The 12,926-nt window shown below is 35.2% G+C and overlaps 1 protein-coding gene across 1 annotated transcript in view; it reads right to left on the bottom strand.

The window, feature by feature from the left end:
* The window catches only part of LOC131806916 (N-acylneuraminate cytidylyltransferase A), a 545,636-nt gene extending 533,025 nt beyond the window's left edge, over nucleotides 1-12,611 (bottom strand). Inside the window, exon 1 of the mRNA XM_059131800.1 lies at nucleotides 12,529-12,611. Coding sequence (XP_058987783.1) covers nucleotides 12,529-12,602 — 74 coding nt within the window. The 5' untranslated portion in view covers nucleotides 12,603-12,611. The remainder of the gene's footprint in view (nucleotides 1-12,528) is intronic.
* Between the last annotated feature and the right edge of the window lie 315 nt (nucleotides 12,612-12,926).

Raw genomic sequence — 12,926 nt, 5'->3', positions numbered from 1 at the left:
TAACTGATTTGCTTACAATTTGGTACTTAGATTTCGCAATTGTTTCTATCTGTTCACGTTTTCGTATAGCCTTAATATGTCGGTACCCACTTATTTTGGGTGTTGCGATCATGGTAAGAGATTACAGGTAGATGCATCAACCTCGGGAACATTGATATGTCAAAAATATTTAAAAATATCTCCAAAAATATATGAATCTTAAAAGATTTTCTTATACGATGCCGTTCAAAAGTTAATATGATATATATTTTTCAATTCAGTACTTAGGGTACGTAATGGTTTATACCTCTTGTGGCAAGTTATTGTCTTTTGCTTATGTGGGTTCAAGTTTTCATATAGCCACAATTAGCCATATTGAATTATTGGCAAATTTTAATAAATGATATTTCTCGCTCATAATACTTATAAATAAATCTTGTAAATTTGAATTCTACTGAGTTTTTTATTAATATAGGAAGTAGAGGAAAAGATTTATATTTAAAATGATCAAATGTTTTTAAAACTCGATGATTACTAATGAATGTTGCCTATTAAATCTAAAATATTTCATCATTTTGGTATATAATATCCGGTCCCAGACTTTCGCACAGATTTCATATGCTTTAGTGACAGCGAGGCGATCGCTTAGAGTAAACTGTAACCTTTAATTATCCTCATAGTGCTGACGCAGTAGAACTTTGATTTGGTGTACATTAACATTTGCTTATTTTCGCAACAAATTTTGTAGCTCCTCCTATTCTAAAATAAAATGTATATCCAATAGCGCATAATTTTAAAAGTCCCAGTTGGGCCCTTAGCTATATTTTAGGTGATATAACTTCTTTGTTTTTGTCATCCTGATATGGTAAAACATTACTAGGCACTTCGGATAAATCAAACGTCGCAGTTGGGGGACTCATCACCGAACTTTGAAGAAGTGATGGATTTGTAGGGATTTCTCATTTTTCATTCACTAATACAACTTTTGCGCTTTCGTCTACTTTGGGTAAATACCGTGTCTGGCCATAAACATGTTCTTAAAGATGCGCCATTCTTCGTAACTTCAGCAGAAGGTGTTTGTATCACACAGTGGAACCCTAATGGGGGGATACATTGGTGAACTGCTTGATTCCTATTAATAAATTATGCCTATTAAATCTCCAATTTCGGAAAGTCAGAATAATATTCTAAGCCTGTTTCCACCGAGTTTGTTTTTCGAACGAGAACTTACATGAACATAAAAAGAGCATATGTTCGCTCCACATCTTAGAAGGAACTTGACAATTTTTAAAAATATGTTAGCAAAAAATACAGTTTAAATTAAAACCGTTATATGAGGGCTATACGGTTGGATGTAGGATAGGATGTAGTACAGATTGCGAACTTTAAATACGAAATTTTAAACAATTCCGGCGAAAATTGTCGCTAATATAATAATAACGAATAAAGGGATGTACCGTTAGCTGTGGGCTATACAAAGACGTGCACCTGCACGGGCAATTTTCTGTCTTGGGTTATAGTATCCATTATGAACTTCAAATGCGAAATTTAAACAATTCCGGTGAATAATGTCCCTAAAATCTACATGAGGAATATACGAAGACGTTGGCTGTATAAGTCATTTTTGTCATAGGTTGTAGTAAGTATTAAGATATTCAAATACTAAATTAGAAACAATCTGGTTGTACAGTTATATGAGAGCTATAATATATTTTGTTAGGTCTGACATGAGAAATTCCAGGAGATACAAATGAAATGTTAATACACCCTCCGTAGTATGATGGATAGTATAAAATATTTATGAGGTGTTATAATTCCTGACATATTCAAATGGTGCACCACGAGCTCTGGAAATATGCGAATGAAACAATAAAATATGAACCAACATGAACAATGGAACTAAAAGCTGAATGGGGAAAACGTTACGCGAAGGCTTTGGCAACAATTGTGCTCAGCGTTAAACGAACCCAGCTGAAATGCATAAAGAAAAGTAAGTTTTCGGCAGAGGCTTGAGGCAAATTAGGAAATGCCATACAAGAAGCAGATAGTTATGAATGGAGCTTCAAGATCAGTTGTACCTATTCTATTCTTCTCTCAAGTGTACCACCAGAATCAGATTTCGAGAATTTTATTGTTGCAATGGAGACTAAAGGAGCGGTTTGCTCGACATTGGAGTACAAGTATCGAAGAATGTCAATGAGTATAAATGCAAAATCCATGTGGCTCCATTTCCAAGAGCTAGTGAACATAAAGCTGAAGAATTATTGGAATTAATTCATTCGGTTGGAGGTTCTAGATATTTCGTCACATTTATCGATGACAAGTCCGTCGTATTTGTATATACTTTATGAAATCAAAGAGCGAAGTCTCCGGAAAACTCAAAATATTTATGTAACGAACACCAAACCAAAGAAATATAGGATTATTAGGAGTTATAACGGACGCGAGTACATAAATAATCAATTCGATTCGTATCTATAGGAATATGGTATATTGAGGCAATTGACGGTGGCCTACACACCTCAACAAAATAGAGTTGCCGAAAGGGCAAATCGTACCCGTTCTATGTTAATACACGCTAGTCTTCCTCGAAACCTATGGCTAGAAGTTGTGTTAACTGCTGCGTTTTTGCGAAATCGATTTCCTACAGAAATTTTATGCGATAAAACTCCTTACGAAGTATGGTACAAGAGAAAACCAAAGGTCAGTCATCTTAAATGTTTGGTTCGTGCGCTGTAGGCTTAAATAGAGGACAAAAGGAAAAATTTAACCCCTGTAGAAAAGAGTACATTATGGTTGGGTATTCTATAGTTGCAAAGGAATATCGCTTGTTGGATAGAACTAGTCAAACTATAGTTGAAAGACGTGATGTAATTTTTGGTGAAGCTGGATTTCAACATACCGATGGTTCCGAAATCGAAGCAGGATCCATAAACATTTTATCTAATTTTGAGTCAAAATAACCCGGAACGAGCTAAAAATGTAGAAGTAAATTCAAATACGGATGAAATGGAAGCTCTTGAAGAAGAAGGATGAATCCTCCGAAGAAATAAGTAGTAGCAAGGAATACGATGAAATTACAATAAAGTACCGGAAAAAATCAGGAATTGCAAGAATTGCTAATGAAGAATAGCCAAGAAGAGGTTACGAAATACCCAGAATTTTACGTGACGGTAATCAAGGTTTATCAGAAAAAAATATAATTTGTTTCCCAAACGTCTTGTGGCCATGAATTGTGGCCCAAGTGAGTGGGAAAAAGCTATGCAAGTGGAGTATGGTGCCCTGAAAAATAAGACATGGTCATTAGTTGATCTACCGGCTGAAAAGAAAGCTATTGGATGTAAATAGGTGTATTCAGCAATACGAAGTGAATTATAAGGAAAATTGTTTTCTCCAGTTATAAGACATTCAAATATAAGACTGTTCCTAAGTATCGCAGTACAGAACAAATTGCATTTGCATCATTTGCTCGACGTGGTAAGCGCATATTTGAAGGATATGATGATATTCTCATTGGGTGTGCAAACAAATCGATCATTTAACAGGCAACACGAGTAAATTCTAAAAAAATTGACATAACTGAAAATGGGCCTGTTGAACATTTTCTTGGAATGAAAATACATGGAGAAGGAGAAACTGGAAATATAGGTGTGAGTAATATACAATACATTAAGTATTTGCTGAAGAAATATAATATGGAGAAATACAAGGCAACGTCCGTTCCGCTTGGTCCAGGATATCAAGTGGCATGTACAAAAGAATATTCAAGAACAGACATACTAATGTATCAATCACTAATAGGAAAGCTTATGTATTTAGCCATTAGAACTCGCTAAGACATTCTACATGATGTTGCAAAGCTTTCACAGAAGAAAAGCAACCCACACATAGAACATGTTCATGCTGATACAAGTGACTTGAAAATGAATTTCAAATTTATTAAATTTAAAAAATAAAAACAGAAAATTGTGTACAGGATTTTTATTTTATTATGGAGGTAGTTTGATTAGATGGGAGTCCAGAAGTATAGTGGCACTAAGCAGCACTGAAGCGGAATACATATCAATATCAAATGCTGCTCGAGAAGTTATATATTTAAAAACATTGTTAAAGGAACTTGAAGGTGCAGAAGACACAGCTGTGGTAATCCATGTTTATAATCAAGGTGCTTTGAAATTGGCACACTACCCTGTATTCCGCAACCGCAGTAAACTCATCAATGTAAAGTATCACCGCATTAGTGATACAATCAATAGAGGACAAATTGAGCTGACGAATATCAATGAAATGATCACAGATATTTGCACAAAGAATTTGCAGAAAATTAAGCATAGGAAATTTGTTGAATTAATGAATTTGAAATAGTATACGTTACACCAATATTCGTTTTTTTGTTTAATGCACTGTCTATTTAAAACAATTCCAGTGAATAATGAATAAAGGGAGTTTGCGTTATATGAGGCCTATACGAACTCGTAAACCTGCATGGACACTATTCTGTAGCATGTAGTGGGTTTTAGGGTCTTCAAATACTAAATTTAAAACAATTCCGGTAAAAGTTGTCACTAATATCATACAAACTCTGCATAAAGGGAGGTACCGTTCTATGGGGGCTTTACGAAGACGTGGACCTGCATAAGTCGTAGTCATAGGTCGTAGTTAAATAATGTCGTTAAAATCATCAAAATACCGAATGTCGGGGATAAGCTGACATGGTCCTTTTATGAACTTTACCTGCCTACTGGCTTTATACAGGGGATATACTAATACGTGGGCCTGCATAGGTATTTTTTGTCACAGATTGTAGTACCCATTAAGATAGTTAAATTTGCAACTTGAAATAAACGGTGAATAATGTAGCTTAAATCATCAAAATAGCGAATATTGATATGTACAGTTATATGGAGGCTATACGAAAGCCTGTACCGACATGTACCACTTAAGAACTTAACCTGCCAACTGATATTGGGTATTGTGATGATTTAATCTACATTTTCTAACCGATAGGTTTACAATTCGGTACTTGGTTTCGTAATGGGTTTCATCGCTTGAAACAGATTATTGTCTATATGGGTTCATATATTTCTATAGCCACCATATAACGTTATCTCCTAGCGTTCGAGTTTATGATGATTTTACCCACATTTTCTAACGGTTCTATCTGTTCACGTTTTTGTATAGCCACCATACATGGGTACCTACTGACATTGGGTATTATGATGATTTCATCCATATTTTCGAACCAAAGGGTTTACAATTTGCTATTTCGTGTTCGGTTCGCACACATTCACACTGATGTCATGTGCTTTGGGAATAGCGTGGCAATCTCTAAGGGTTAGCTGGATCCTTTTAATATCCTCATACCGCTGGAACAATTTCGAATACAGAATTGATTTGGTGTACACTAACATTTGTTTGCTTTCGCAGCATATTTTGTAACTCCTCTTATTCAAAAATAAAATTTTGATCTAATAGCGCAAACTATCAAAGTCCGGATATACCAAACGTAGCAGTTGGGGTACATTGCTGAACTTTGAAGAAGTTATGGAATTGTAGGGGTTTCTCGCACTGCAATTTCAAACTGATTTCTTCCTTTAACAAATTTTTAGTATTCGGTAAAGTTGCGCAATTCTGGTTGAATATCTTGTCTGGCCATAAGCATGTCCCTAAAGATGCGCCATTTTTCGTAGATTCGGTAGAATGTGTTCGTATCAGTAAATGCACACCTCGGATAAATTAAGCGTCGCATTTGGGGTGTACATTAACGACCTTTGGAGAAGTGATCCAAGTTTTTTAAAGTCTCCATATAACGGTACATTACAATATTCGTTATTACATAGTTTACATGATTTTTTTCCAAATTCAGTATTCGACGATCGTAACAAATTCTTGAATTTGTTTTATTTGTTAAACCATAAAATATTCGTATATAAAATTTTGAATGCATATAAAATCAAAAGGGGTAGCGAAGCGCACCGGGTTCAGCTAGTCTCTTATAAAGTAGTAGTAAATGTATAGTTCTGCATAAAAATAATCATAAACCTCTCCTAGTTGCAGTTGCAATTGGAACGTTTTTCGCTTTGAAAAAATGTAAAATTGCGTTCATACATACCTGAAAATGTGTCTTTAAATGCGCAATGTCCAGTATTCAAGTTGTATGGATCCAAATTTCAGTATTTAATCCAATATGCAGTATTTTGACGATTTAAACGGCATTGTTTCAAATTTCGTATTTTAAGTTCCTAATGGGTACTACATTTCCGCACATTTTTCGTCGTAGGTTGTGTACTTATACGAATTGCAGATACGAAATTTGAAATATTTTCGGTGAATTAAGTCGCTAAAAGCGTCAAAATAATCTGTCTACTGGCAAAATACACATGCATGCAAAATTCTAGCCCTCTGCCATAATTCGTTCCAAAGATAGCGTGATTACAACGGAATCTGTCTTTCTGCCTGTCCGTCTGAATGTTATAATTTCGCTATCTTTGGAACGAATTGAAGAAAAGAAAGCTTAAATGTTCCACATATGTATTTCGCTAGCAGCCAGGTTAATTTCGTAAATTGGCCTTGGTGGTCTAGGGTCTCATATATCCCCAACATACCTGTACTCCCAATAATTACGTATTTGAAGTTCGGTATATTCTATGACAAAAATTACATAAGAAGGAAAAATGTTGTTCCATTTGAGAGGTTTGTTGTTTCTTTTCTGTTTTTAAACTCTCCACCATACTATTAACTTTGTCATTTTTACGAACTTCAAATACCAGATTTGAAACAATTCCGGTGAATAATGTCGCTAAAATCATCAAAATACCAAATATTGGGAGGTACACTTATATGGGGGTTATACGAAGATGTGGACCTGCACAGACAATTTCCTATCTTAGGGTGTAGCATCCATTACGAATTTCAAATACCAAAACTGAAACAATTCCGGTGAATAATGTCGCCAAAATCAGCAAAACACCGAATATCGAGAGGTTCCGTTATACGGAGGCTATACGAAGACGTGGACCTGCACAGACAATTTTCTCTCTTTTGCTGTAGTATCCATTTTGAACTTTAAATACCAAACTTGAAACAATTCCGGTGATTAATGTCGCTAAAATCATAAAAATACCGAGTATCGAAAGGTACCGTTATATGGGGGCTATATCAAAACGTGGTCCTACATGGCCCATTTACAAACTTAACCTGCCTACTGGAAAAATAAACATATGTGCAACATTTTAGCCTTCCATCTCAATTCGTTCGAAAGATAGCGTGATTACAACAGACAGAGAGACGGACACCATAGTATGGTGGAGGGTATAAAAACAGTAAGTTCTTTGAATACCTTCCACCATTTGGAACGAATTTAGAAATTTTCAAAAAATAAAATCCGATAAAAATTCTGTTAACATTTTAAAAATACCGAATATAGCCGATATAATAGGTCTATACGACGTGGACCTACATAGGCATTGTTTGTCATAAGCCATTACAATATTCAAATTCGAAACTTGAAATAAACGGTGAATAATGTAGGTAAAATCAGTAAAATATGCACTGCATATAGGGAGGTTCCGTTATATGGGGGCTATACGAAGACGTGGGCCTAGACAGATAATTTTCTGTTTTAGGCTGTAGTATCCATTTCGAACTTCAAATACCAAATTTGAAACAATTCTGTGAATAATGTCACTAAGATCATCAAAATACCGAATACAGGGGGTACCGTTATGTGAGGGCTATATGACAGCGTGGACCTACGTGGCTCATTTACGAAAAATAAACATGTGTGCAAAATTTCAGCCTTCTATCTCAATTCGTTCGAAAGATATCGTGATTACAACAGACAGACGGACACCGCTAAATTGACTTAGAATTTTACATTGATCAAGAATATATATACTTCGTTGGGTCTGACATGAGTATTTCGAGGAGTTACAAACAGAATGACAAAGTTAATATACCCGACATAGTATGGTGGAGGGTTTAAAAATAAAAGCTACAGGTAGTAGAACCCAAAAGAACTACAAATACCGCATTTTAAACCAATTCTATAGATAATGTGGTCTGTGGTGTGGTTGTAAAAATACAGAATATTTAGATTTAACGTTTTATAGAGGCTATACTTGAAGGTGTACCTATATAGACAAGTACTCTAAATATCAAATTCCAAAAAACTTTGTATAAAAATGTGGCTAAAATCACCAAGGTACCGAATATCAGTACCTATCATCTTAGACACAATACAAATAAAGTGAGCGGCATCCTGATTTCAACATATATTCATGAATATTCGAAATTTAACACACCCTCTTTCCCTTGGTGGGGATGTAAAAAGTCATAACAATCCAATTATCATAACGAATTTTAATTTACTAAGGGCTTATGATGACACTCAACTTTCTTCTCGATATATAATAATATTAGATTATATTGTACTACATTAAATTAAACAAGTTAAAAAGCAGTAAGTTCAGCCGGGCCGAACTTTTAATACCCTCCACCATTTGCAACGAATTTGGAAATTTTTAAAAAATAAAATCCTTAAAAAATTCTGTTAAAATTTAAAAAATACCAAATATAGCCGTTATATTGGGGTCTATACGACGTGGACATACATAGGCATTGTTTGTCATAAGCCATTACCATATTCAAATTCGAAACTTGAAATAAACTGTGAATAATGTAGCTAAAATCATCTAAATATCGTATATAAGGAGGTGCCCTTAAATTGGAGCTGTGCGAAGACCTGGACCAGCATAGACAATTTTCTGTCACAGGCTGTAGCATCCATTACGAACTTCAAATACCACATCTCAAACAATTTCGGTGGGTATTGTACTTATAATCGTCAAAATACCGAATATAGGGAGGTACTGATATATGGGGTCTATACGAAGACCTGGACCCGCACAGACAATTTTCTGTCACAGACTGTAGTTCCCATAACGAACTTAAAATGCCAATTTTGAAACAATTTCGGTGAATAATGTCGCTAAAATCATCAAAATACCGAATATCGGGAGGTACCGTTATATGGGGGCTATACGAAGACGTGGGCCTGCACAGACAATTTTCCGTCTTAGGGTGTAGTATCCATTTTGAACTTCAAATACCAAATTTGAAACAATTCCCGTGAATAATGTCGCTAAAATCATCAAAATACCGAATATAGGGAGGTACCGTTATATGGGGGCTATATGAAAACGTGGACCTACATGGCCCATTTACGAACTTAATTTGCCTACTGGAAAAATAAACATGTGTGCAAAATTTTAGCCATCTATCTCAATTCATTCGAAAGATAGCGTGATTACAACAGACAGACAGACAGACGGACATCGCTAAGTCAAATTAGAATTTTACGCTGATCAAGAATATATATACTTTGTTGGGTCTGGAATTAGTATTTCGAGGAGTTACAAACGGAATGACAAAGTTACTATACCCTACATAGTATGGTGGAGGGTTTAAAAATAAATATATTGTTCGGTGCCGTAGAATACCAATATGGACAATGTTCAGATACAGGTAGTAGAACTACAAACACCACATTTTAAACCAATTCGATAGATAATGTGGTCTATGGTGTGGTTGTAGAAATACAGAATATGTAGATTTAACGTTTTATAGAGGCTATACTTGAAGGTGTACCTATATAGACAAATACTCTAAATATCAAATTCCAAAAAACTTTGTATAAAAATGTGGCTAAAATCGCCAAGGTACCGAATATCAGTACCTACCATCTTAGACACAATACAAGCTATTGTGCCAACAATCAAAGCTCTAAATCAAATAAAGTGAGCTGCATCCTGATTTCAAAATATATTCATGAATATACGAAATTTAATATACCCTCTTTCCCATGGTGGGGGAGTAGAAAGTCATAACAATACAATTATCATAGCGAATTTTAATTTACTAAGGGGTTATGATGACACTCAACTTTCTTCTCGATATATAATAATATTAGATTGTATTGTACTACATTACATTAAAAAAAGAACCACTACACGAGACCCACAGAATAAAATTATTAAGTCAATCGGAAGTGTGTCCGAGTGGAAATATTGATAATTTGAAATCACTATGTTGCGACATAATTCATATAGAATAACAAGTAAAAAAGCTGTAAGTTCGGCCGGGCCGAACTTTTAATACCCTCCACCATTTGGTACAAATTTGGCAATTTCCAACAAAAATAAAATAAATAAATAAATAAAATAAAAAAAATCCTTTAAAAATTCTGTTTAAATCTTAAAAATACCGAATGTCTATACGACGACGTATACCTGCATAGGCAACTTTTGTCATAAGTTATTACAACATTTAAATGCGAAACATGAAGAAAAATTTGTTTATAATGTAGCTAAAATCATCAAAATACCGAATATAGGGGGTACCGTTATATGGGGGCTATACCAAGACGTGGACCTGCACAGACAATTTTCTGGCATGGGCTGAAGTATCCATTACGAACTTCAAATGCGAAATTTAAAACAATCCCGGTAAATAATGTCGCTAAAATCATCAAAATACCGAATATCGTGGGGTACGGTATATGGGGCCTATACGAAGACGTGGACCTACATGGTCCATTTTCTGTTTTCTGCTGCAGTATCTATTACGAACTTCAAATACCAAATTTGGAACGGTTCCGTTGAATGATGTCGCTAAAATCATCAAAATACCGAATATCGGGGGGTACGGTATATGGGGGCTATACGAAGACGTGGACTACATGGCCCATTTTCTGTTTTCTGCTGCAGTATCTATTACGAACTTCAAATACCAAATTTGGAACGGTTCCGTTAAATAATGTCGCTAAAATCATCAAAATACCGAATATCGGGGGGTACCGTTATATGGGGGCTATACGAAGATGTGGACCTGAACAGATAATTTTCTGTCTTAGGCTGTAGTATCCATTACGAACTTCAAATGCCAAATTTGAAAAAATTCCGGTGAATAATGTCGCTAAAATCATCAAAATACCGAATATCGAAAGGTACCGTTATATGGGTACCACCGAAAGGTACCATTTACGAACCTAACCTGCCTACTGGCAAAATATACAAGTGTGCAAAATTTTAGCCTTCTATCTCAATTTGTTCGAAAGATAGCGTGATTACAACAGACAGACAGACAGACAGACGGACAGACACACAGACAGACAGACGGGCATGGCTAAATCTTCTTAGAATTTTACGCTGATCAAGAATATATATACTTTGTTGGGTCTGACGTGAGTATTTCGAGGAGTTACAAACGGAATGACAAAATTAATATACCCTCCATAGTATGGTGGAGGGTATAAAAACGCACATAATAGAAAAAAACTTGGGTCGTGTCATTTTTATACCCTCCACCATACTATGGAGGGTATATTAACTTTGTCATTCCGTTTGTAACTCCTCGAAATACTCATGTCAGACCCAACAAAGTATATATATTCTTGATCAGCGTAAAATTCTAAGTCGATTTAGCGATGTCCGTCTGTCTGTCTGTCTGTCTGTCTGTCTGTCCGTCTGTCTGTCTGTTGTAATCACGCTATCGTTCGAATAAATTGAGATAGATGGCTAAAATTTTGCACACATGTTTATTTTTCCAGTAGGCAGGTTAAGTTCGTAAATTGGCCATGTAGGTCCACGTTTTCATATAGCTCCCATATAACGGTACCTCCGGATTTTCGGTATTTTGATGATTTTAGCGACGTTATTCACCGGAATTGATTCAAATTTGGTATTTTAAGTTCCAAATGGATACTACACCCTAAGATAGAAAATTATCTGTGCAAGTCTATGTCTTCGTATAGCCCCCATATAACGGTACCTCCCGATATTCGGTATTTTGATGATTTTAGCGACATTATTCACGGGAATTGTTTCAAATCTGGTATTTGAAGTTCCAAATGGATACTACACCCTAAGACAGAAAATTGTCTTTGCAGGTCCACGTCCTCGTATAGCCCCAATATAACAGTACCTCCCTATATTCGGTATTTTGATGATTTTAGCGACATTATTCACTGGAATTGTTTCAAATTTGGTATTTTAAGTTCCAAATGGATTCTACACCCTAAGACTGAAAATTGTCTGTGCAGGTCCACGTCTTCGTATTGCCCCCATATAACGGCACCTCGCTATGTTCGGTATTTTGATGATTTTAGCGACATTATTAACCGGAATTGTTTAAAATTTGATATTTGAAGTTCGTTATGGGAACTACAGTCTGTGACAGAAAATTGTCGGTGCGGGTCCAGTTTCGAATTTGAATATGGTAATGGCTTATGACAAACAATGCATATGTATGTCCACGTCGTATAGACCCCAACATAACGGCTATATTCGGTATTTTTAAAATTTTAACAGAATTTTTTAAGGATTTTATTTTTTGAAAATTTCCAAATTCGTTGTAAATGGTGGAGGGTATTAAAAGTTCGGCCCGGCCGAACTTACTGCTTTTTAACTTGTTTAATTTTTAACATCGTATTTCTCAATACACAATATTTAATCACATAGTTACCACAGGGAAAATAATGAATTATTATACCAGCATTTTAGTGATGCCGCTCCCAAAGCGAATATAATGAGAATTTGTAACAAATACCCTCCCATTCTCTGCATCCACTTTACATATAGAAAGATAGATTAAGACTAATGAATGTGAATATAAATATGGCTTTAATACAATAACGAGAACTGAATAATGATCATTGGTTTATAATCGAAACTTGGTATTCATTATTGAGATTAGTCTTGTAATGTATAATTAGAGCGTTTAATACAGTCTTTCGAATAAGTATTTTGTTAAACGCAGAAAAAATGCCAAATTTGTTTCCGAGTTTATGGAGAGGCGCATGAAGTCGTGCAAGACATTTCAATGTTCTGAAATTTAGTTTTCGCATTAAATAGTGGCGTGCAACAGTGGTACGCCTAATTAATTGCGAA

This window comes from Musca domestica, unplaced genomic scaffold (genome assembly GCF_030504385.1).
Source record: "Musca domestica strain aabys unplaced genomic scaffold, Musca_domestica.polishedcontigs.V.1.1 9, whole genome shotgun sequence".
NCBI classification, from domain to species: domain Eukaryota; kingdom Metazoa; phylum Arthropoda; class Insecta; order Diptera; family Muscidae; genus Musca; species Musca domestica.
Note: the sequence above shows the minus strand (reverse complement) of the source record. Positions and strands in the feature narration are given on the sequence as shown.